General features: G+C 50.9%; 1 protein-coding gene across 9 annotated transcripts; it reads left to right on the forward strand.

Moving 5' to 3' along the window:
• Positions 1-11,369: 11,369 nt before the first annotated feature.
• Positions 11,370-23,329, forward strand: FAM214B (family with sequence similarity 214 member B). Of its 9 annotated transcripts, none has more exons than XM_030817520.1 (9): positions 11,370-11,413; positions 18,724-18,867; positions 19,112-20,080; positions 20,562-20,620; positions 20,810-20,915; positions 21,043-21,201; positions 21,445-21,513; positions 21,597-21,772; positions 22,072-23,329. In XM_030817520.1, exons 3-9 carry the CDS (start codon positions 19,187-19,189, stop codon positions 22,223-22,225), a joined length of 1,617 nt encoding a protein of 538 aa, XP_030673380.1. In that variant the 5' UTR covers positions 11,370-11,413; positions 18,724-18,867; positions 19,112-19,186; the 3' UTR covers positions 22,226-23,329. The 9 variants fall into 9 exon arrangements, with proteins under 9 accessions (XP_030673380.1, XP_030673381.1, XP_030673378.1 ...); XM_030817521.1 differs by lacking the exon at positions 11,370-11,413 and adding an exon at positions 11,461-11,504; XM_030817518.1 differs by lacking the exon at positions 11,370-11,413 and adding an exon at positions 11,485-11,658.
• The last annotated feature ends 565 nt before the right edge of the window (positions 23,330-23,894 follow it).

Below are 23,894 nucleotides of genomic sequence, written 5' to 3' on the forward strand. Positions count from 1 at the left end.
CCTCGCAAATTTTTTGAACTAAAACTTTTTTCTGCTCTGCATATGTTTTGCCACCATTAGTTGCAACACAATTTAATAGATTCCACTTCTGGTTGTACTGAACTAGTGTTTTCTCAACTTCTTTGAAAATATTTTCACCTGTAATTGTTTCATGCAGACTATTCATAGAGGCTAATTTACTTACTTCATATTCATCATTGAATTGTTGAATAAAAAACAACTTAACAGTACTGGTAACATGCATTCATCAAGAGCAAAGAAATCCACTTCAAATCATTGCTTTTTTTTTTTTTTTTTTTTTTTTTTGAGATGGAGAGTCACTCACTCTATCACCTAAGCTGGAGTGCAATCGCAGGATCTCAGCTCACTGCAACCTCCACCTCCCGGGTTCAAGTGATTCTCCTGCCTCAGCCTCCTGAGTAGCTGGGATTACAGGTGCCCGCCACCATGCCCGGCTAATTTTTGTATTTTTAGTAGAGATGCGGTTTCACCATGTTGGCCAGGCTGGTCTTGCACTCCTGACCTCAAGTGATCCACCTGTCTCAGCCTCCCAAAGTGCTGGGATTACAGGTGACTTCTTTTTTTTTTGCACACAAAACAATAAACGTTTTATAAAAGTACATACAAACAAAAAGATGCATATCAAACATATTAGGAAGGTTGCACATGGGAAGACGGGGAATAGAAATGGGGGGTGGGAATTAAAGAAAATAAATGAGAGAGGGACTTTGTATGGATCAATGATAATAACTCAATCCTCTATTTGACAAAGAAGAAGGAGAAGGAAGAGGAAGAAAAAGAAAGTGGGATAAAGGATCAGAAAGGGAGGAAAATAGAAAAAATTAGAGTATGACTCCCGGGTAGACCTGTTTTGTTGTCGCTTGGTTGGTTGGTTGGTTTGTCAGTTGTATTTTTCATATGTTTCGTCATGTTGGCCAGGCTGGTCTCGAACTCAGCCTCAAGTGATCAACCTGCCTCGGCCTCCCAGAGTACTGGGACTACAGGCGTGAGCCACCACGTCCAGCCCCCACATTGCTTCTGGCCTCTGTGGTAGACCTCCCAGACGGGGCAGCCGGGCAGAGGCGCTCCCCACATCCCAGAGGGGACGGCCAGGCAGAGACGCTCCTCACTTCCTAGACGGGGTGGCGGCCAGGCAGAGGCGCTCCTCACATCCCAGACGGGGCGGCCGGGCAGAGGCGCTCCTTGCTTCCCAGACGGGACGGCCGGGCAGAGGTGCTCCTCACTTCTTCCCAGACTGGGAGGCCGGGCAGAGATGCTCCTCACTTCCTAGACGGGGTGGTGGCCGGGCAGAGGCGCTCCTCACATCCCAGACGATGGGTGGCTGGGCAGAGGCGCTCCTCACTTCCCAGACGGGGCGGCCGGGCGACTTCTTTTTTAATGGACTATTGTGTTGCTCTTGGGGAAATGAAATAATCCTGCTGCAAAAAGATTCCTCCCTGTCAATATAGATGAGTGAGTGATTACATGCATGTAAGGTAGCCTGAAAATGACTACAAGGTTAAGACAAAATTGCACATAACTTATACATCAAAGCAGAAGAAAAGAACAATATCTCCTCAAGGGACAAAGGACTGCGCCTCCTGAAAAATCTCCTGTGCGTCCTGCAAAAGACCCTTGTTTACATATCTAGAGGTCATTTGGCACACAACCTTGGAGTTATATCCGTATTGTAAAAACTGGAGTCTAGGCTTAATCCCTAGACAGATTCCAAATATTAGAGTAAGGACCCAAATTTATTTTATATCCAAGGAGTAACTCTAAGAACTCTAAGAGAGGAGGCTGGGTGCAGTGGCTCAGGCCTGTAATCCCAACACTTTGGGAGGCTGAGCCCAGGAGTTTGAGACCAGCCCTGGGCAACATGGTGAGACCCCATCTCTACAAATTTTTTTTTTTTTTTTGAGACCAAGTCTCGGTTTGTCGCCCAGGCTGGAGTGCAGTGGTGCGATCGCAGCTCAAGGCAATCTCTGCCTCCTGGGTTCAAGTAATTCCCCTGCCTCAGCCTCCCAAGTTGCTGGGATTACAGGCACGCACCATCATGCCCAGCTAATTTTTGTATTTTTAGTAGAGATGGGGTTTCACCGTGTTGGCCAGGCTGGTCTTAAACTCCTGATTTCAAGTGATCCGCCTGCCTTGGCCTCCCAAAGTGTTGGGATTACAGGCACGAGCCACTGCACCCAGCCAAAAAATAAATATATATTTTTTTAATTAGCTGGGCGTAGTGGTAGTGACACAGGGCTATCATCCCAGCTATTCAGGAAGCCTAGCCAAGTGGATCCCTTGAGCCTGGGAGGTTGAGGCTGCAGTGAGCCATGATTGTGCCACTGCACTCCAGTCTGGGTGACAGAGCAGGATGCTGACTCAAAAAAAAAAAAAAAAAAAGGAAAGAAAAGGAGAAAAAATGAAAGGAGAGAAGGGAAATGGTTTATTTGCCCTTTATAAATGAAGAAAATAACTTTTATTTATCCTTACACTCCCAACGTCCTCAGCTCTACAAGCAACTTTTATCACCAAAAGGCAAATTGTCTTAAGCAAGCTTATTTTCCTTGGACACATTTTGTTGGCTGCTACAATCAATAATATAGGCCGGGCGCGGTGGCTCACGCCTGTAATCCCAGCACTTTGGGAGGCCGAGGCAGGCGGATCACGAGGTCAGGAGATCCAGACCACGGTGAAACCCCGTCTCTGCTGAAAAAATACAAAAAAATTAGCTGGGCGCGGTGGCAGGCGCCTGTAGTCCCAGCTACTCTGGAGGCTGGGGCAGGAGAATGGTGTGAACCCTGGAGGCGGAGCTTGCAGCGAGCTGAGATTGCGCCACTGCACTCCAGCCTGAGCGACAGAGCAAGACTCCGTCTCAAAAAAAAATCAATAATGTATTTGGGGCTAGGGTACCAACAAACATTAAGATGGGATTCTTTAATTGCTCAAACCATTCTGGACGCTAAACTGGTGTTCACTGGCGTTTGGAATGAACAGATACAAAGGGTATGCTTGCACTTTGCAGCCTAGTACCTGTAGGCTAGTGGCCTGTAATTCCAAATCATGAGAGGGTGCAACAGGGCAGGTATCAAGTGTTCTTATGCCTTTTACAGCCTTTCCTGAGGCAAAATTGAGGCCTCTCCTTAGTGACATATATTTATAATTCTGCTCCATTTGAAATACAGCCTCCCAAGTAGATGGGACTACAGGTGCGTGCAACCATGCAGCTAATTTTTAAATTTTTTTTATAGAGATGAGGTCTCACTATATTGCCCAAGCTGGTCTCAAACTCCTGGGCTCAGGTAACCCTCCCACTTCAGCCTCCCAAAGTGCTGGGATTACAGTTGTCAACCATCCTGCCCAGCAAAAGTGACCCTTTTTGATATGCAAGTATAACTCCTAGAAGAAATGTGTGTGGAGAAATTACTTGGTGTGATTAAGTACTGGGAATAGAGAGATGTGGGTGAGAATAATAAGAAAAGGGGTAAAAAATATTAAAACCGCCTTTGCAAAATTATGACACACATTGAAAGAGACCGAACTTGGCCGGGCGCAGTGGCTCACGCTTGTAATCCCAGCACTTTGGGAGGCCGAGGCGGGCGGATCACGAGGTCAGGAGATCGAGATCACGGTGAAACCCTGTCTCTACTAAAAATACAAAAAAATTAGCCGGGCGTGGTGGCGGGCGCCTGTAGTCCCAGCTACTCGGAGAGGCTGAGGCAGGAGAATGGCGTGAACCCGGGAGGCGGAGCTTGCAGTGAGCCGAGATGGCGCCACTGCACTCCAGCCTGGGCGACAGCGAGACTCCTGTCTCAAAAAAAAAAAAGAGACCGAACTTAACCGACTCCATCTTGCTTCTAACCTCCAAGCTGTCCTTGTTCATTCCTGGGTGTAGGCTGAACTAACTTTGAGAGAAACTTAGTTTATAGTTTAAAACAAAGATGGTAACAGCCCTTTCCCAAAGCAGACCTCCTTCTTGCTTGGGGACTAGATTGCCTTTGTAGGACTAACATTAGCCACAAGATTAGAAATTATGGTTTAGGAGTCATGCAGCTGGAGATTAAAAGATTCTGACCCTCCCTAAACTGCTCCTAGTATCAGTGCTTGAGATATTTTGCAGACCGTGCACGTGATGGATCAGCTGGCACCACCCAGATGAATAAACTGGCTCATCTCATCTTGTGGCTCCACCCAGGAACTGACTCAGTGCAAGAAGTCAGCTTTGACTCCCTATGATTTCATGCCTGACCAATCAGCACACCCAGCTCACTGGCTTCCCCCTGCCCACCAAGTTGTCCTTAAAACTCTGCTCCCAGCCGGGCGCGGTGGCTCACGCCTGTAATCCCAGCACTTTGGGAGGCCGAGGCGGGCGGATCACAAGGTCAGGAGATAGAGACCATCCTGGCTAACATGGTGAAACCCCGTCTCTACTGAAAATACAAAAAAAATTAGCCAGGCATGGTGGCGGGCGCCTGTAGTCCCAGCTACTCGGGAGGCTGAGGCAAGAGAATGGCGTGAGCCCGGGAGGCGGAGTTTGCAGTGAGCCGAGGTCACGCCACTGCACTCCAGCCTGGGTGACAGAGCTAGACTCCGTCTCAAAAAAAAACAACAACAACAAAAAAAAAAACTGTGCTCCTAGAATGTCTGGGGAGACTGATTTGAGTAATAATAAAACTCGTTTCCCACACAGCTGGCTCTGTGTGAATTACTCTTTCTCTATTGCAGTTCCCCTGTTTTGAGAAATCCGCTCTGTCCAGGCAGCGGGCAAGGAGAACCTCTTGGGCAGTTATATTATGGGATGGCTGAAGGACTTTAAAAAATATTTAAAGAGACTGGGCACCGTGGCTCATGCCTATAATCCCAGCACTTTGGGAGGCCAAGGCAGGCGGATCACGAGGTCAGGAGTTCGAGACCAATCTGGCCAACATGGTGAAACCCTGTCTCTACTAAAAATACAAAAATTAGCTGGGCGTGGTGGCGGACACCTGTAATCCCAGCTACTTGGGAGGCTGAGGCAGGAGAATTGCTTGAACTCAGGAGGCAGAGGTTGCAGTGAGCCTAGATCGTGCCACTGCACTCCAGCCTGGGTGACAGAGCAAGACTGTCTCGGAAAACAAACAAACAAAGAAACAAATAAAATATATTTAAAGAATGGCCGGGTGCAGTGTCTCACGCCTGTAATCCTAGCACTTTGAGAGGTCTAGGTGGGTGGAACACTGAGGCCAGGAGTTCGAGACCAGCCTGGCCAACATGGCGAAACCCCATCTCTACTAAAAACACAAAAAATTAGCCGGGTGTGGTGGTGTGCACCTGTAATCCTATCTATTCAGGAGGCTGAGGCAGAAGAATCACTTGAACCCAGAAGGCGGGGGTTGCAGTGAGCTGGGATCACACCACTGTACTCCAACCTAGGCAACAGAGCGTGATTCTGTCTCAAAAAAAAAAGTATTATATATATACACATACACATATTTAAAGAACATTGATGTCCAAATATTCAATTTTGAGTTGTTTATATAGGTATGTTTTTTTCCTTATATTACCCCAAATATTTGGTAATGCCTGCTACTTATACAGATGCCTTCCATAAGAAGTTTGGGGAGGGTAGGAAATAAAGAAATAATTATATTTCTAGGCTAGAGAGAAAAAAAAAAGAAAGGGGCCAGGTGCAGTGGCTCACACCTGTCACCTCACCATTTAGGGAGGCAAAGGCAAGAAGATCATTTGAGGCCAGGAGTTCAAGACCAGCTTGGCCAATATAGTGAGGCCTCATTTTTACAAAAAAAAAACAGAAAAACTTAGCAGGGCAGGGTGGTACATGTCTGTTATCCCACCTAGTTGGGAGGTGGTGGTGGAGGATTACTTGAGCCCAGGAATTCAAGGCTGTGGTGAGCCATGATTGTGCCACTGCACTCCAGCCTTGGTGACAGAGCAAGACCCTGACTCAAAAAATCAAAAAGAAAGCGAGAAAGAACAGCTGCAGGGGGTGAAACCAGTGAATTGTAAATTCAGCAAGGGCCAGCAAGGATGGTCAACAGTCAAGAGGAATCAAGCTCCTTCTCAATCCTAGAATTCACAAAAGGATCTATGATGACACTGGACTTCCCATTTAATGTGAGGTAAAACATTATATGCAATTTTATTTAATCTCAAAAAGAAAGGGTAACCCCAACTGACATTTTAGTTAGAATATGTGAAAATAAGTAATTCAAAATCTAAGTGTCTCACGCGTCCGTGTGAAGAGACCACCAAACAGGCTTTGTGTGAGCAACAAGGCTGTTTATTTCACCTGGGTGCAGGCAGGCTGAGTCCAAAAAAGGAGTCAGCAAAGGGTGGTGGGATTATCATTAGTTCTTACAGGTTTTGCGATAGGTGGTGGAGTTAGGAGCAATGTTTTGCGGGCAGAGGGTGGATCTCACAAAGTACATTCTCAAGGGTGGGGAGAATTACAAAGAAACTTCTTAAGGGTGGGAGAGATTACAAAGTACATTGATCAGTTAGGGTGGGGCAGAAACAAATCACAATGGTGGAATGTCATCAGTTAAGGCTATTTTCACTTGTTTTGTGGATCTTCAGTTCCTTCAGGTGATCTGGAAGTATACGTGCAGGTCACAGGGGATATGATGGCTTAGCTTGGGCTCAGGCCTGACAGTAACAATCTCTTTGGGAAACATATTTGGAAAACAATCTCTTTCCAAACATATTTGGAAAACATACACATGACTAGTAGCTCAGCAATTCGATTCCTAGGTATATACCCAGTAGAAATACATGTACATCAATCATAGTTGTTGTTGTTTGTTTGTTTTTGTTTTGTTTTGTTTTGTTTTTGAGACGAAGTCTCGGTCTTGTCCACCAGGCTGGAGTGCGATGGCGTGATCTCGGCTCACTGCAACCTCCACCTCCCGGGTTCAAGCGATTCCCCTGCCTCGGCCCCCACTATGCCCAGTAGGTGGGATTACAGGTGCCTGCCACCACGCCAGGCTAATTTTTGTATTTATTTTAGTAGAGACGGGGTTTCACCATGTTGGCCAGGCTGGTCTAGAACTCCTGACCTCAGGTGATCCACCTGCCTCGGCCTCCCAAAGTGCTGGGATTATAGGCATAAGCCACCGTGACCGGCCTAGTTTTTTTTTAATAGGAAAAATAAATATCAATTTGGGATAGTAGTCAACTCTGGGAACAAAAGGTGAAGAGGGAGGAAGAGAAGGGAATGAGATTAGGGAGGAGTATGTGAGGGCTACAACTTTATTTGAAATACTAATTTCTTTAACACAGAATTTGAAGTAAATGTAAAATATTAACATTTGGTAAAGCTATGTGATAAAAATATGGTTTTTTTTTGTTTTTTTTTTTTTGGAAACAGGGTCTCGCTCTGTTACCTAGGCTGGAGTGCAGTGGAGCAATCTCTGCTCACAGCAATTTCTGCCTCCCAGGCTCAACCAATTCTCACACCTCAGCCTCCCGAGTAGCTGGGACTACAGGGATGTGCCACAACACCCAGCTAATTTTTGTATTTTTAGTAGAGACGGGGTTTCACCATGTTGGCCAGGCTGGTCTCGAACTCATGACCACAAGTGATCCACCTGCTTCAGCCTCCCAAAGTGTTGGGATTACAGGTGTGAGGCACCACACCTGGCCAGAATATGGGTATTTGTTATAATATTCTTTAGAGCTTCCTGTATGCCTCAAGTATTTCATAAAGAAGTTCTAAAAATCTTGTGGAAAAATAAAGACTCAGACTGCTTAGCTACCACTGTTGTTTTTTTTTTTTTTTTAAAGACTGCAATATGATGCCAGGTGCTCTGGCTCACAGTTGTAATCCCAGAACTTTGGGAAGCTGAGGCAGGAGGATAACTTGAGGCCAGGAGTTGTAGACCAGTATGGGCAACATAGCAAGCCCTATCTCTACAATAAAAGATTAAAGGACAGGCACTGGTGGCTCACGCCTATAATCCCAGCACTTTGGGAGGCCGAGGTAGGTGGATCACTTGAGGACAGGAGTTTGAGACCAGCCTGGCTGGTATGGTAAAACCCTGTCTCTACTAAATATTCAAAAATTAATTAGCCAGGTGTGATGGTTTACGCCTGTAATCCCACTACTCAGGAGGCTGAGGCAGGAGAATCACTTGAACCCGGGAGGCAGAGGTTGCAATGAGCTGAGATCGCACCATTGTACTCCAGCCTGAGTGACAGAGCGAGACTCCGTCTCAAATAAAATAAAATATAATAAAAAATTTTAAAAAAATTAAAATTTTTTTTCTTTTTTTGGTAGCATGTGTTTGTAGTCCTAGCTACTCTGGAGGCTGAGGCAGGAGTATCACTTGAGCCCAGGAGCTCAAAGTTATAAGGGCTATGATTGCACCACTGCACTTCAGCCTGGGTGACAGAATGAGACCCTGTCTCTTAAAAAACAAAACTAGGCCAGGAGTGGTGGCTCACGCCTGTAATCCCAGCACTTTGGAAGGCCAAGGCGGGCGGATCACCTGAGGTTGGGAGTTCGAGATCAGCCATGACCAACATGGAGAAACCCTCGTCTCTACAAAAAATACAAAATTAGCCAGGTGTGGTGGCACATGCCTGTAATCCCAGGTACTCGGAAGGCTGAGGCAGGAGAATTGCTTGAACCCGGGAGGCGGAGGTTGCAGTGAGCCAAGATTGCGCCATTGCACTCCAGCCTGGGCAACAAGAGCAAAACTCTCTCAAAAACAAAACAAAACAACAACGACAACAACAACCAAAAAAAAAAAACGGCCGGGCACAGTGGCTCATGCCTGTAATCCCAACAGTTTGGGAGGCTGAGGCGGGTGGGTCACGAGGTCAGGAGATCAAGACCATCCGGGGCAACATGGTGAAACCCTGTCTCTACTATAAATACAAAAATTAGCTGGGTGTGGTGGTATGCGCCTGTAGTCCCATCTACTCAGGAGGCTGAGGCAGGAGAATCGCTTGAATCCAGGAGGCAGAGATCGCAGTGAGCCGAGATCGTGCCACTGCACTCCAGCCTGGGCGAAAGAGCAAGACTCTGTCTCAAAATAAAACAAAACAAAAGCTGTTAAGGTCATCAAAAACAAAGAAGTTTGAGAAACTGTCACAGCCAAGAGGAGCCAAAGGAGACATGATGTCTAAATGTAATGTTCCAGCTTAGGTTAGATCTTGGCACAGAAAAAGGACATAAGGTAAAAACTAAGAAAATCAGAATAGGCCGGGCGTAGTGGCTCACACCTGTAATTCCAGCACTTTGAGAGGCCAAGGCAGGTGGATCACCTGAGGTTGGGAGTTCGAGATCAGCCTGACCAACATGGAGAAACCCTGTCTCTACTAAAAATACAAAATTAGCCAGGCGTGGTGGCACATGCCTGTAATCCCAGCTACTCGGGAGGCTGAGGCAGGACAATCTCTTGAAACCGGAAAGTGGAGGTTGCAGTGAGCCGAGATCACGCCACTGCACTCCAGCCTGGGTGAAAGAGCGACAACTCCGTCTCAAAAAAACAAAAAGAAAATCATAATAAAGTGTGGGTTTTAGTTATTGTTAATGTATCAATATTGGCTCATTAATTGTAATAAATGAACCATATAAGGAAAGATGTTAATAATAGGAGAAACTAGGTGTAGGGTATATATGAAAACTCTTTGCACTATTTTTACAAGTTTTCTGTAAATCTAAAATTGTTCTAAAATAAATTTTTTTAAGTCAAGTAATTTACCTAAATCTATACAGCTAGTAAATACTCAAAGGTATGAGACAAACTCATAAGTTGAACCCATAAGTTGAAGTTTGAAGTTGAAGTTGAAGAAGTTTAGATAACTTCAAACTCTGTGGTTTGCCCACTACACAAAACCTTTCTTAGTTTACCCTTCTGGGATTATGTAGGCATTTGTATCACTGTCTAAACAATAAGTCCCTTATGGGCAGAAAAAATACTTTTTTCTTTCTTTTATTTGCGCCTTCCACACCACTGACGTTGAGTAAACCAGTTTAAGTTAACTACTGACAAAGTCACAGAGCCTAAAGAATCGGAGATTTGGCCAGGTGCTGTGGCTCACGCCAGCAATCTCAGCACTTTGGGCAGCCGAGGCGGGCGGATCACTTGAGGTCAGGAATTTGAGACCAGCCTGGCCAACATAGTGAAACCTGTCTCTACCAAAAATACGAAAATTAGCCCGGCCTGGTGGCGCGCGCCTGTAATCCCAGCTACTCTGAAGGCTGAGGCAGGAGAATTGCTTGAACCCAGTAGGCGGAGGTTGCAGTGAGCCGAGATCGCACCACTGCACTCCAGTTTGGGCGAAAGAGCGAGACACCGTCTCAAAAAAATAAAAATAAAAAAGAATGTGACTTTTGTAGAACTTGATCAAATCAGACCCAAACGGTCCGCTCCTCGGAGAGGCCACAGATTGGCGCTGAGCTGGGCTCTCTCAGTTCTGCAAGTGTCCTGTGCTGCCATCTACCGGTGTCTGGGAAGCGTCGCCCTCCCTTATTTTATCTCCTGGGGAGAGGTTGGAGAGAAGAGACTCAAGCGCCACTTAAATTGCAGAACATATGTAACTGTCATGCAGTTCATTCGACACCTGTACAAGGGAAAGGCCCCACTTTTCTCCAGCAATTGCAGGCCCTCCTAACTCCATATCAACACTCATGTCGTAAAATTCACAGATCTCGCTGACCTGCCTCAATAGGTACAGATCTGACTCCTACTGTCCATCCCATCCCAGAACCCACACCTGCCTTCACAGCATAGGCTTCAGAAACTGCTCAACCTCGCAAACCTGAATCCCACCGCCCAGATTCCCTCATTTTCACAGACCCCTGAGATTCTCTGCACTACCTTGCAATCCCTACGTACCTCCCCTATTAGTGCAAATGCACGCGCCCACCCAGACATCCCTACAAAGAGGTTCGAGTTCCGGCGGCAGCTCACACCGGTGCAAAAGCAGCGAGATAGCCCCAACCCGGCTCAGAGCCCTCAGGCTTGTGGCTTTGGCCCTGGCTCCGTCTCCCAACCTCCGCCCTGATCCGCTCCGCTCAGGCTAGCAGCCTGCCGGCCGAGGCCCCGCCCCTCTAGACCTGTCATCACAGAAGCCGCACGTGGCCGGGGTGGGACCTCAGGCGACCTACGGCCATCACTTTGTCTCCTCCTTCATCCATTGGGGCCGCCACCGCCAATCAGAGCCAGCGGATCCTGGTTGGAGTGCGACCGCCCGGGTGAGACGTGAGGGAGAAGGGGCGGAAGGAGGAGGGGCTCTGAGATGGGAGGGGGATCGTGGTGGAAGAGGGCCTGGCGCGACTTCTGCCAGGCTGGAATCCGAGGGGGCGGGTCCTGATGAAAGGCGGAGAGACCGAGAGGAGGCGGGGATAGAGGGTGGGGCCTGGGAAAAGCTGAGGATCCTGGGGAAATGCAAAGAAAACGCGAAGGAGGTTCGGGGTTAGAGGGGGGCGGGGCCCAGGCTACAGGGGAGGAGCTCGAGAAATTAAAAGAGGAAAGGGACAAGTCCAGAGAAGGTGGAAGGTGGGACAAGGGAGAGGGTGGGCCCGGGCGTTGCGGGGGCGGGGCTCGGACCGAAGGGGCGAGGTTTGCAGGCCGAGGCTACAGCTAGGGCTGCTCAGTAACTGCCCCAACCACTACCACGTCCCCAAGTGCAACGGGACCCACGGAACTACAGGTGTGGGGCAGGGTGAGCGTGGAAGAAGGGACGCGGATGAGGGTGCGCTTTGCAGACAATCTGGAGACTGCTGTGTGTTGAGGGAAGATACGAAGTCGCGGGAGCAGTTGGGGACTCAATGTGTGGGCAACAAGGTGCATTCTCCAGTGGCCTGTATGGGGGAAGGGCGGGAGGGCTTTGTTGTGGGGGGGGTTGCGAGGTGCACTGTGAGGGGGCTGTCTCTGTCTGATGTGGGGGGTTGGAGGAGGTACATGAGGGGCAGGGGACATGGAGGCGCTTTGAAGGAAGGGGGACTGTTTAATGGAGAAGGAGTGTAGCGGCGTCGGAGGGTCTGCGGGCACTATCTAGGGGAAGGGGTTGTAGGCCCCAGTTGAGGCAGGAGAACAGAACCCCCAGTACTTTGAGAAAGTAACAGTTTAGGGCATTGTAGTAACTCCAGGAAGACACTTGTGTTCTGGGTTCTAAGAGCAAGGGTGTTGGGGTTAGAGGGGTGAAGAGGTCAATCTGTTGCACTCCTGTCTGCTCAGCTTTTAACTCCACCTTCTGGCCTGGGCACTCAGAGAGGAGTCAGACCCTGCTTGTCACTAGGCCTTGTGTGACTGTCTCCTCAGTCTATTTTGGATCTGTCCAGCTGAGACTGGGGTTTTTTCCCCAAGCTGAGGTCCCGGGGGACCCTTCCCCCACTGGGTTCCTGTCAACCCCCCATCCTAGTTCCTGTTCCTCCCAGAGCCGGCCTTGGTCTCTGTCTCCCCCCTCCCCCGCCCTGCCCTGCCCTTATGCTCTGGGTGTGCTCATTTCCCACTTCCTTCCTTGCCCCAGGGCCTGGCCTGGCCCTTGCCCATCTAGGAGCTGTGCCCTGCCCGGTACTTTGTATTCAATGACTAGAGACCCTGGTAACCAGCGGCAGGGCTCAGACCCCACCCCCACCACTATCACCCAGGTCTCTTGCATAGACCCGTAAGTGACTGGTAGCCACATTTAACCACTTGCCACAAACAGATTTTTCCCACCCTTATCCTTCTGGCTGGGGAACGCTAGGGCTTCTGTGGGACGGGGGAAGTGGTGAGGAGTATTGAGGGTCTTCTGTCTGTTTTGAGAGGTGGGCCACGACTGTAAGCTGAACCCAGTAAGGGTTGGGAGGTTCCAGCCTCAGCTAGGGGAGGAAGAGGGAGTGGCTCCCCACACTCCAGGCTTGGAAGCACTATCAGAACCAAGACTAGGACGTAGTTCTCTTGAGGGCTCCTCTGCTTCCCTGAGGGGATTTGATGGAGTGCTGGAGTTCTTTTTGCTCCTGGGCTCGCTGGGAGAGGGTGGGAAAGGCTTGAGTTCCACACAGTGGCTGAATGAGTGTGACAGTGTTGCTAAAAGGGGCCCCAAGCCAGCCTCTTCACACAACCACCCAGGAGCTGAGAGACTGGCTGGGGAGGGGGGTGGGTATGCTGAGGACAGACAAAGCCCTGGGGTAGGGTGGGGTAAAAAAGGGCAGGCTGAAGCCTTTTGAGGAGGAGCTGATTGCTATGGCAACACTGCTTCCCAGACAGTCTCTCAGAGAGGGCGGGCCTAGGGCAGACTCTCTCTAGCTTCCTCAGGACTGGGGCGGTTTGCGTGAGTGGGTGGGGCATGAAGAGAAAGGGCATCAGTTTGCTGTGCTGAGACTGGAGGATATAGCCTTTCTGCTTTGGTACAAGGCAGCAGAGCATTTGAATGCCTGGAGCTATCCTCTGATATGGATATGAGTGAACCACAGTCATTAGAATTGTAGAGCTGCAGAGGCCCTCAGCAGTCATTGTTTATACAACCACCTCATTTTACAGGTTTGGAAATTTATGGCTAAAGAGACTGTGATTCCCCAGACGTCACAGTGAAAGGGCAGAAGATAGGATCCAGATCGCCAGATTGCTGTTCACTCAGCCCAGTCCTGTTGTTTCCTTCAGTCGATGTTTATTGAACATTGCCAGGGACTAATGTTGGCTCTGGGAATATGAGCATGAACGAAACAAAGTTGCTGCTCTCATGGAGCTTCCATTCTAGTAAGGGGAGAAAGAAATTGTGGAAGGGGAGGGAGAAGTCAAGTAGTGATAACCGCTATATAAAAAAAAAATAAAGCAGGGTAAATTTAGGGCAGGAAGGTAAGGCCTATTTATTTATTTATTTATTTATTTTTGAGACGGAGTCTCACTCACTCTGTCGCCCAGGCTGGAGTGCAGTGGCGTGATCTCGGCTCACTGCAACCTCCGCCTCCTGGGTTCAAGTGATTCTCCACCCTCAGCCTCCTGAGTAGCTGGGATTACAGGTGTGCACCACCACACCCAGCTAATTTTTGTATTTTTAGTAGAGATGGGGTTTCACCATGTTAGTCAGGTTGGTCTCGAACTCCTGACCTTGTGATCTGCCCACTTTGGCCTCCCAAAGTGCTGGGATTACAGGCGTGAGCCACCGTGCCTGGTGGTAAGTCCTCTTGGTTGTACCCTGCTGCTTTCCCAGGGTACACTGAGGCCTGGAACATCTTTGGTCCTTCACCCTGAACTATTGTCCTCTGACCTTTGTAGGTAACCAAGGCCTGGCCTATGGTAGTGGCAGAAAGATAAAATAAGGTGGAGTTGCTAAGGGATTATTTTTTTCCTACAGTGTTCTATGTCTCTGTTTTCCTAGTAAGTTTTTATTAAGGCAAGTAGGCTCTTACGTTGATACACTGTAATTTTGACAAGGGCGTTGAAAATTTCCTTAATCCTGTTCCTTACACTAGGGAACCAGCAAGGAAGTCAGTCCAAGGGAACTGGGTTCTTATTCAGGGTTTTCCTCTTGAAAAGGGTGGTCTAGGGTGAGGTAGGGAGAAGGGAGCTTAGAGGGACTGTTACTTGCTTGTGTCTCCCAAGTCTAGGACTGAGGGACTAGGGGGAAGAGGAAGGAGCCTCTTTTTACTATCTACTGATATAACCTCAGGGCCCTGGGGGCTCCACAACACAGGCAAGGCAGAAACGAGGACCTTGGGCTCTCTGTGGCCTCTGAACTGTAGAATAATGGACTTTCCCTCTTTGGCTCTGGTGTTTGCCTCCTGCTTCTGTGAAGGACTGGGAGAAAAAGCCTCCTAAGTCCCAAATTGTCTGACTTGCTGACAAGTGCAGAGGGCAGGGTAGACGGGACTATTGATTTTCTTAGGTTACCTCTAGAGTGTCCTCTAGAAAGTGTCTTTGAATGCTCAATCCTTGCAAAGGTTTCCATCCTGGTCATTTAAAGAATAGGAGGACAAAGGTTAGGGATGCTGGTTCTGCTGCCATTTGATTTGACTGGGTCTGAACTGGGCTAGGGCCCAGTGACTCAGTGGGAGGGTGGATAGTTTTGAGGGAGCTGTGAGTCATGGGGTTGAGCTCCATCACAAGAGTTGGGCTTATTTCCCCCATTCTGGGCAGAAGCCCTCCTATCCTACTTCCCTGTATGCTCTGTCTCCTTGAACATGGGCCTGTGAGTAGAAAGAATGCTGGCAGAAGGGATGGGACAGCCTGATCTCAGAAAGGGAGTTCAGAGGCACAAAGAGTAATGCTGGTCCCTGAAATTAAAATGTATCCCTATCTTAGGAATCCGTGGGGCTCCTCTAAAGAAGGCAAAAGAACATCAATTTAAGAGTAAGAGAGGGAAAAGTACCACTTCTTAGCATGGAAGGAGATAAGGTCCCACCTCAGGCCTTTTTCTTCTCTGGCATGGAGGAAGCTTCCTGGGCTTCACTAGTTCTCCAGGTCTGAAGCTTTGGTTTGGAAGATGGGGAAAGACAAATGGAAGTGAGGTATTTGGGGTCTGAGGTCTGGTATAGACAGCAGGCAGACTTAGAGGGTTGTCAAACTAGCTTTAAAGCCCTCGTGCTTCCTATTAATCGGCCTGGAAGGAGGAAGGGTGGGGGAGTAGGGTGGAGGGGTAAGATGTGGAAGGCCTACGCCTTTGAAAGGGTTAAATGGCAGGGCAGGGTGTTGCTTTGGACTCCGGCAGCTGACGGGTTAAGGAGAAGGGCGGAGCGACCTTGGGTAGGCCTACCCCCCTTGTGGACCAATAGGCGTGTGCCTCTTGGAGGGGGCGTGCCTCGCACTTGAGGTCGCGGGGAGGTTGGCTTCCTATGGACCAATGAGCATGGTCGCTTTCCAGGGAGGGCGTAGCCTGGGGGGGGCGTGGCGGCCGTGGCCGCCGCGGCGCGGGTGGTGGGGCGCTGGGCGGGGCGGGCGGCCCCATCAGCTGGTAGGAAATGGCCTGTGAGTCAGAGGGGCAGCGGAGTCGGCGGCGCGGAGCCGGGGCGGCCCCGGGGAGGGACCGTCGCAGGGAGGGGCGCGGCAGCGGCTGGGGGGCTGCGGGCGCCAGGGCCCGCTAGTGTGGCACACGAAGCTGAACAGCGAAGAGCCTAGCAGAGCAGGGCTCAGCCTGAGCCACCCTTTGTCTGGGTTGGGGGCCCGTGGCAGGGAGGACCGGGGATCCACAGGGAGGGACCGGGACGGGACGGAAGGGCCCGGAGCAGCAGCCACCTCAGCGGAGCCAATTTGGGAGCGGGGTGAGTGTGCTAGAGGAAAAGAGCAAATCTCCGAAGCTCCAGTATAGTATGGGGCCTGTCCCAGGCTGTGGGGAGGAGAGGAGTGAGAAAGGACCTGGGAGGCTGCGCAGGGGGTAAGGGATCGTCCAGAACAAGGAGTCCAGGAGTCAGGAGAGCCTGCCCGGCTTAGTTTAAAGAGGCTGCTAAGGTCTGCTCCTCCCCTCTGAAGGTAGAGGGCTCTAGGCTGGGGGTCGAGGGGTTGGTAAGAGAGAAGAGGTCGACCTTCCCACCCACAGTGGTGGTCCGTGGGAACAGCCACCCTAGCTTGTGTGGATGTATGTAGGGACAAAATAGAGAGCAGCTGGCAGCAGTTCTCTCTGCACAGGATGAAGGTGGAAAGCACATGGATAGGAATTCTTCCTGTCACTCTCCTTGATCATGGTAGAAATGGAAATCTTTAATACTGAAGGGAAGGGGAGAATGAGCCTCGAAGCTGATACCTATACCAATACCCACCTCACCCACCTCCCAGGCCTCAAAAGTGTCTAAGGGTACAGACGTATTCTGGGACTTGTTGTTTTTGCTGGCCTTGCTCCCTTGGCATGTTGGGAGCTGTAGTCCTTGCCAGCCACAGCCTGGCACAGCTGTTTGATGCCAGCTGCTGCCCACCCCCTGCACGAAGAGTGAGGCTTGGCCTACTCTGCCCTGCCCCCCTCCCCTGCAGTCCTGCCCCATGAGTCAGCTTGAAGCCATGGTCTAGAGCCAGACTGGCTGGGTGGCAGGGGAGTGAATCTAAGAGCGTCTTGTTGACAGAGTGGGAACTGAGAGGGCTCTGGGGTTAATGAGCAGATGCCAGGTATGCTGGGGTCAAGTAGGGCATCATGTCATCCCCTGGCTTCCCCAGGGCAAGGGGTCAAGAGGGCAACTGGGATGACCAGGAAGTGGTGGTGCTAAGGAAAAGGCCCCTCCTGCATCTGTGTGGTTTGAGTGGAGGAAATAAGGGTAGAAATTAGTGCAGGTTGTACCTTCTGACAAGGTTGGTTGCAGGTAGGATAGTGCAGGTTGCCATTGGTGTTCTGCCCTTTCCAGCCATCCCGCCCACCATAGGGAACCAGGATTTTCTTAGGGATCCTAATTCTTAGGAGAATTTGGTGAAATAGGATAGTGGGGTACAATGATGGGAACTTGGTGTAGGAGAGCTTTTCAGTCCCTGGGTACAAATCTCTCCTTTCTGCGTGCTCCCTACCCCCACCTCTGTTCCTGATTCTCCCTTGTACAATTAATCTCTCTGCTTCTCTCATCTGGGAAATTTTTCTCTCCACTGTCAGGACTGCTGCCCAGATCTCTGGGACTTGCATTCTACTTTTTTTGAGCCCTGCTGTGTGCTTACCCCTGTACTTGGGGTGGGATGGAGGGGTGGGACACAGATCTGTCCTCAGGAACTCTGTGGTCAGTCTAGAAGATGCTTTACCCACAGGAGTGAGCAGAACTGTTAGTGAGCTTACAGGAAGTAGTAACACTGCCATTGGTGAGGTCTCAGAGAAGGGAGAGATGCTTATGGTCTGGGGTGGACAGAGCAGACTTTCTGGAGGAGATGGCATTTGACCTATCCAAGGAGGAAGAGTCTTGGGTAGGCATTCAAAGGGCACTCCTTAAAGGAGAAAGGGCACTGTGAATGTCAGACAGCAAAGGAGAAGGCTGACCCTGGGGGCAGTTGGCTTTCAACTGGACATTCCCCTCATCCTACTATGGGCTGGAATAGTTAGTGAAGACCATCTTATGCACCAGTGGTTTGGGGTTTTGGTGCTGGGTGTGTGAGCATTGGGGGAGGGGCATGGAGAGGTACTCCCTAGTTGCTTCCAGCTGACTGACTGCTGCGGCCTTATCTCTAGTTTGCAGGGCCTTGCGGGAGGGCCCTAGAAAGTGCCTTCTGGCAGTGACCCCTTCCCCTTCCCCTTCTTGTTTTTGGTCGGATTTGTTGCTTCTTGTTAAAAAGAGACAGGCTGCTGGAGGCAATTTGGAGTTCAGGGCTGAAGGGCCAGCTCTGAGCTGACTTGAGCTTTGTACCTCTGAGGACCGCTGATGGGGTGTAACTGTGTGTGAGACCTCTGCCCTTAGTGCCCTAGGATGGTAGTTGTCCCTTTGGAGACAGACATATAAGAAGGAGTTGTGCAATTTGGTGGCTTTGAGTAAGAGAGCTGAATTCTTCCCCGGCCGCCTCTCAGCTGGCATGGTCTCTTGGATCTTGGGGGTCTCTCATCCCTTCCTCCATGTAGGGCAGGAGTCCTCAAATGGTGGCCCTGACAAGTAGTTATTCTACCTCAACTCACTTGTCACATCCTTATTATACTGAGCCAAGACCTGCCTCTTTGACTCCTTAGGTAGCCCAACTCTGCCATATGGGCCCTGGACCCCAAGCCTACCCTTTCTGTTCCTGAAGAGCCTCTCACATGGGAGAAGGATGTCCTGGGGTGTACTATATTAGCCTATAATTGGTGACAGGCCTTACCGCTGGCTCCAGTGATCCTGGCTTATGTCTGTTCTTCTCTCCTCAGGGTCCTGCTGAGCTCAGGAGCTGCACGGAATGGTGGCAGTCACCTTGCCAGTGCAGCAGGCATGGATCAGACTGCAAGCTAGGGACACAAGGCATCAGTTGGGAAGAGGGGACGCACAGCTAGGCTTGAGGCCTCTTCATCGGGGTAAGTACCAGGGAGAAGGGGGGGAAGCGCGTCCAGTAAGAAGCCTGAGCTAAACCTGTCACCCTCTCAGGAGTTCTGAGAGTGGTCGCTATATTCCGTTAGTCCATCCAGGGATTTGTACACATTCATCCCTGGGAACCCATCAAAATCACCCCTTTAGGCAAGGAGAGGGTCTGAAACTCAGCTGGAAGGAAGAAGACTCATTGATTCCCCTGACCACCTTTTCTTCTCTTCTCTTACACAGATGTCCCCAGGCCCCCCAGCCCAGGCCCAGCATAAAGGCCGTGTTGGGGGGCCCCCCTGACCCAAGGGGGGCTTCATGCGCCACGTGCAGGCGGAGCCGTCTCCATCCTCAGAGCCGGAGGCTGGCCCTTCACAGCCTCCAGTCAGGCAGGGGGCCCTCCAGGGTGGCCTGCTCATGGGCTACAGCCCAGCAGGGGGGGCGACATCCCCCGGGGTCTACCAGGTATCCATCTTTTCCCCTCCGGCTGGTACCTCTGAGCCTCATAGGGCCCTGAAACGACAAGCCCCACCCACTGAGGGTCCCCGGGAGCTGAAGAGAGGCCCTGGGCTGGGGGCCAGAGAGGGACTACCCCCTGAAGAACCATCTACTGTGGGGCTCTTGGGCCCAGAGGGACTGGGGCTGGGACTAGGTGTGGCCAGCCAGCATTTCTCCCACCATGGCCTCTGTGTTGTGGAACAGAGAAGTAGTGTCACCTCATCTTGGACTTCAGGGGCCTGGAGTCCCCCCTGCCCCCCATCAAATGCTTCCTGCAATACTTTGCACACCAGAGACTGGGCCTCCCCAGGTCCAGGGGGACAGGGGTCCCTGGGGGAGTCCCCAGGGCCAGCCCCTCCAGGCCAGCTGCACACACTTGACACTGATTTGCACAGTCTTGCACAAATAGGGGGTAAGAGCCCAGTGGCTGGGGTGGGCAATGGGGGTAGCCTCTGGCCTAGGGAGTCCCCTGGCACTGCCAATGGGCACAGTCCCGAGCACACACCCCCTGGCCCTGGACCTCCAGGCCCCTGCCCCACCAAGCGAAGGCTGCTTCCTGCTGGAGAAGCCCCAGATGTCAGCTCTGAGGAAGAGGGGCCAGCCCCTCGGAGGCGCCGGGGATCCCTGGGCCACTCTACTGCTGCCAACAGTTCTGATGCCAAAGCCACACCCTTCTGGAGCCACCTGCTGCCTGGGCCCAAAGAGCCTGTTTTGGTAAGCCAATAAAGGACCTCATTTACTCTTTTTTTACTTTTTTTTTTTTTTTTTTGAGATGGGATCTCACTCCATCACTGCTGGAGTGCAGTGGCACAATCTCAGCTGACTGCAACCTCCTCTTCCCAGGCTCAAGCGATCCTCCAACCTCAGCCTCCCGAGTATCTGGGACCACAGGCACATGACATTGCACCTAGCTAATTTTTGGTATTTTTGGTAGAAATGGGGTTTTGCCATGTTGCCCAGGCTGGTCTCGAACTCCTGAGCTCAAACGATTGACCCACCTTGGCCTTCTAAAGTGTTGTGATTACAGGCGTGAGCCACTGCGCCTGTCCTTCATGTACTCTTAAGTGGATATTTGTGTGGATAAAGATGGAGGCCTGGGGGGTGGGGTGTTCCTTTGAGAGTTTGTGATGAGCTTCTGCCCCAAAACATACGTGGCCTTCACCCTGTCTCTTTTCCCAATCATTTTTCTCCATAGGACACAACAGACTGCGGTCCCATGGGGCGGAGGCTGAAAGGAGCCCGTCGCCTGAAGCTGTAAGTGACCAGCTTTTTCCTCTACCCTGTCCCTGAGAATGGGGGCAGAAGTCTGTAATCTTTCCAGCATCCGAGTAGGGGACTCCAGGGCAGAAGCCCTACATAGTGGCAGAGAGTGGAGTCCAAGGGCATAAGCGGGAATCCCAGAATACCTAAAGCCAACCCCCTGTGTTTCCCTTCCTCTACCAGGAGCCCCCTTCGAAGCCTCCGGAAGGGGCCAGGCCTGCTGAGCCCCCCCAGTGCCTCCCCTGTTCCTACCCCTGCTGTCAGCCGTACCCTGCTGGGCAACTTTGAGGTAGCTCCCCTTGGGCTTTGTGATTGCCGGGGTCCTGGGAGAGGTGGGATGGTGGAATGTGGCTTGGATGGATAAGGAAAAGAATTGGCATCTCTCTCATAATGTGTTTTCCCTACCCTAATCCCAGGAATCATTGCTGCGAGGACGTTTTGCACCATCTGGCCACATTGAGGGCTTCACAGCAGAAATTGGAGCTAGTGGGTCATACTGCCCCCAGCATGTCACGCTGCCTGTCACTGTCACATTCTTTGATGTTTCTGAGCAAAATGCCCCGGCTCCCTTCCTGGTATGCCTTGACTCCAACCCCAAAGTCAGCTCATCAGGAGGATGAGGATTTGGGGGTGGGGCCAGGGGGCAAGAGGTATTTCTTACTTATTCCTCACCTAGGAGTGAGTCAGGGCCAGGTGAGGAGAACTCTAGTGTAGGGCAGGGGCAGGTTCAGGGTGAGAGCCTGTAGAGAGGGACATGTATTTAGGGCTTGGGGTTTTCCTAGTCCCCACCTTGACTGATGGCTCCCTGGCCTTCCCAGGGCATCGTGGATCTGAACCCCTTGGGGAGGAAGGGTTACAGCGTGCCCAAGGTGGGCACCGTCCAAGTGGTGAGTTTGCCCTGAGGGAGTGGGAGTGGGGAGAGAGGAAAGCAGCCCTCAGGCCCTACCAACCTTGACTGTCCTGTCCCTAGACCTTATTTAACCCCAACCAGACTGTGGTAAAGATGTTCCTCGTGACCTTTGACTTCTCGGACATGCCTGCTGCCCACATGACCTTCCTGCGCCATCGCCTCTTTTTGGTGCCTGTGGGTGAGGAGGGAAATGCTAACCCCACCCACCGCCTCCTCTGCTACTTGCTGCACCTCAGGTGAGGAGAGGGCCCAGGGACGGCTGGGGAGGCCCAGGTATCCCTTCCCTGAAGAGGATCTCTCCTTCCTTCGATACTGTCTGGATTCTTGCTTAGTTTATTTTTAAATTTTTATGTATGTATGTATGTATGTATGTATGTATTTTTAGAGACGGGGTCTCGCTATGTTGCTTAGGCTGGTCTCCAACTCCTGGGCTCAAGCAGTCCTCCCACCTGGGCCTCCCAAAGCACTGGAATTACAGGCATGAACCACTGAACCCAGCCTGGATTCTTACTTTGATCACATTGTCCTTGTCCAGGTTCCGGAGCTCCCGCTCAGGCCGCTTAAGCCTGCATGGAGATATCCGCCTGCTTTTTTCCCGCCGGAGCCTGGAGCTGGACACAGGGCTCCCCTACGAACTGCAGGCTGTGACCGAGGCCCCTCATAATCCACGTTATTCACCTTTGCCCTGATTGCCAGCACTCTGAACCCATGCAGGCTAACGACCTGCCCATCCTGCTCCATCTTAGAGAACATATATGGAGAGACAGCAAGAGACCCTTCAGGCTTGAATTAAAGCCCTCACCATGCTCACGCCCAAATGGATTATTTGGGTGTTTAAAGCTTCTGATCCTTACTACACCCTGCCCTACTTCGGGTACTCCATGTGCCTGTCCCCTCCCTTGGGTTTCCTAGGCCAGCTTAGGTAGTAGGGAGGAACCGGAGCTACCCTGAGATTGTCTCAAGTTCCCAGGCAAGTTATGCCAGCGTTGCCTCCCTGTCCTGGGCAGGGGCCACTTATTATTTTATTTATTTTTAATTTATAATTTATTCAAATTGGATTGCCTTGGTAACCTCCCACACCTGATAATTGGCATCACTCCTCCCTGCTTCCCACTCTCAGATAGTGCTCCAACCTCAGGAGTTGAAGAGGCTTATGCGGGGGGCAGGAGGAGAACTGCTCTCCCTCAGCTGAGGGAAGAGGGGCTATTCCAGAGGGACTGAGTCAGTAGCCAAAGACTCAGCTTCCCCTGTCCTTCCCCCAGTCCCTTCACTTCCCCTACCCTCTGACCTATCTCTGAAAGCCAAGTTACTTGTATGTGTGTGTGCACAAGCTTGTCTTTGTGTGGTATGTGTGTGTGAGAGAGTGTGCATGTATGCACACACACAGGGGTTAACCACCCCTCACCTAGGGCTCCAGACTCCAGTTGTCCCTCTCCTCCTACCTGTGTCTCCTTGCTTTGGGGTCCTGACTGAAGAAGGTGTCCAGGGGGCAGAGTCAGGGCCAAGCACTGGGGTGCCTCCTCTCACCTGGCCAGACTCTGACCCACCTACCTCAGCTGGGGTGAGGGGCACCCCTCAAACTCAGTCATGTGGTTCCAAACTACCCCATTCCCCACTCCAGACTCTGACCCAGCCTCAGTCCTGACTCCTGGGGCTGGGCTGAGGGGAACAAGCATTTGCTGAAACTTGAAAACACAAAGCAAATCAAAAACAGGAAAAAATTGTACCTGGTACTTTTTTTTAGAAAAAAAAGATTAAAAAAGAAAGAATAAATTCTTGTTTGGAAACTTGAACTAAGCTCTACTTTTGTTGTTGTTGTTGTTGTTGGGGAAAGGGTGTGAAGGGGGATGGAGGGCCTTCCTGGAGCTGGGACTCAGCCCTTTCTACCAGAGAGGCAACAGGCCTGGGCCCATGAGGTCTTAGGCTAGTCCCTGCTGATTCCTGGGGCCTGGTTTTGCTCCTTTCGGAGGGGTTGGTGGGTAAAGTTCAGCCGTAGAAGCTGAACTCTGAATTGTAGATCAGGATTCTAATACTGGTTCTGTTAATGACTTTAGCCCCTCAGAACTTCAGTGCCCTCATATGTAAAATGGAGGTGACTACGGAGGTCTCTTGACTACTAGAGCATTAGGGATGTGTGCAAGGTGACATGCTCCAGACAAGGTTGAACGTTGAGGCTGTTGCTGGACTCTATTTAAGACCGGGCATAACCAACCTTGCTTGGGAAGACAGGAAAGGAGCTGTAGCGTCTTTGAGGAAAGAGGGGAGGGAAAATCTCGGCCCAATCGCCAGGCAATGTTAGGTCCAGTTTCCATGGCAACGGGATTGGGGTCAGTCCCCAGTGGGAGTCCTGGACACAAC

The sequence above is a fragment of the Nomascus leucogenys genome, chromosome 8, assembly GCF_006542625.1.
Source record: "Nomascus leucogenys isolate Asia chromosome 8, Asia_NLE_v1, whole genome shotgun sequence".
Classification (NCBI taxonomy): domain Eukaryota; kingdom Metazoa; phylum Chordata; class Mammalia; order Primates; family Hylobatidae; genus Nomascus; species Nomascus leucogenys.

Bases quoted from the DNA above. Each gene is read 5' to 3' on its own strand.
- FAM214B (XM_030817520.1), top strand. From the start codon at position 19,187: ATGCGCCACGTGCAGGCGGAGCCGTCTCCATCCTCAGAGCCGGAGGCT. The intron at 21,202-21,444 runs GTATGCCTTGAC...TGGCCTTCCCAG, and splicing joins ATGCCCCGGCTCCCTTCCTG to GGCATCGTGGATCTGAACCC. The intron at 21,514-21,596 runs GTGAGTTTGCCC...TCCTGTCCCTAG, and splicing joins AGGTGGGCACCGTCCAAGTG to ACCTTATTTAACCCCAACCA.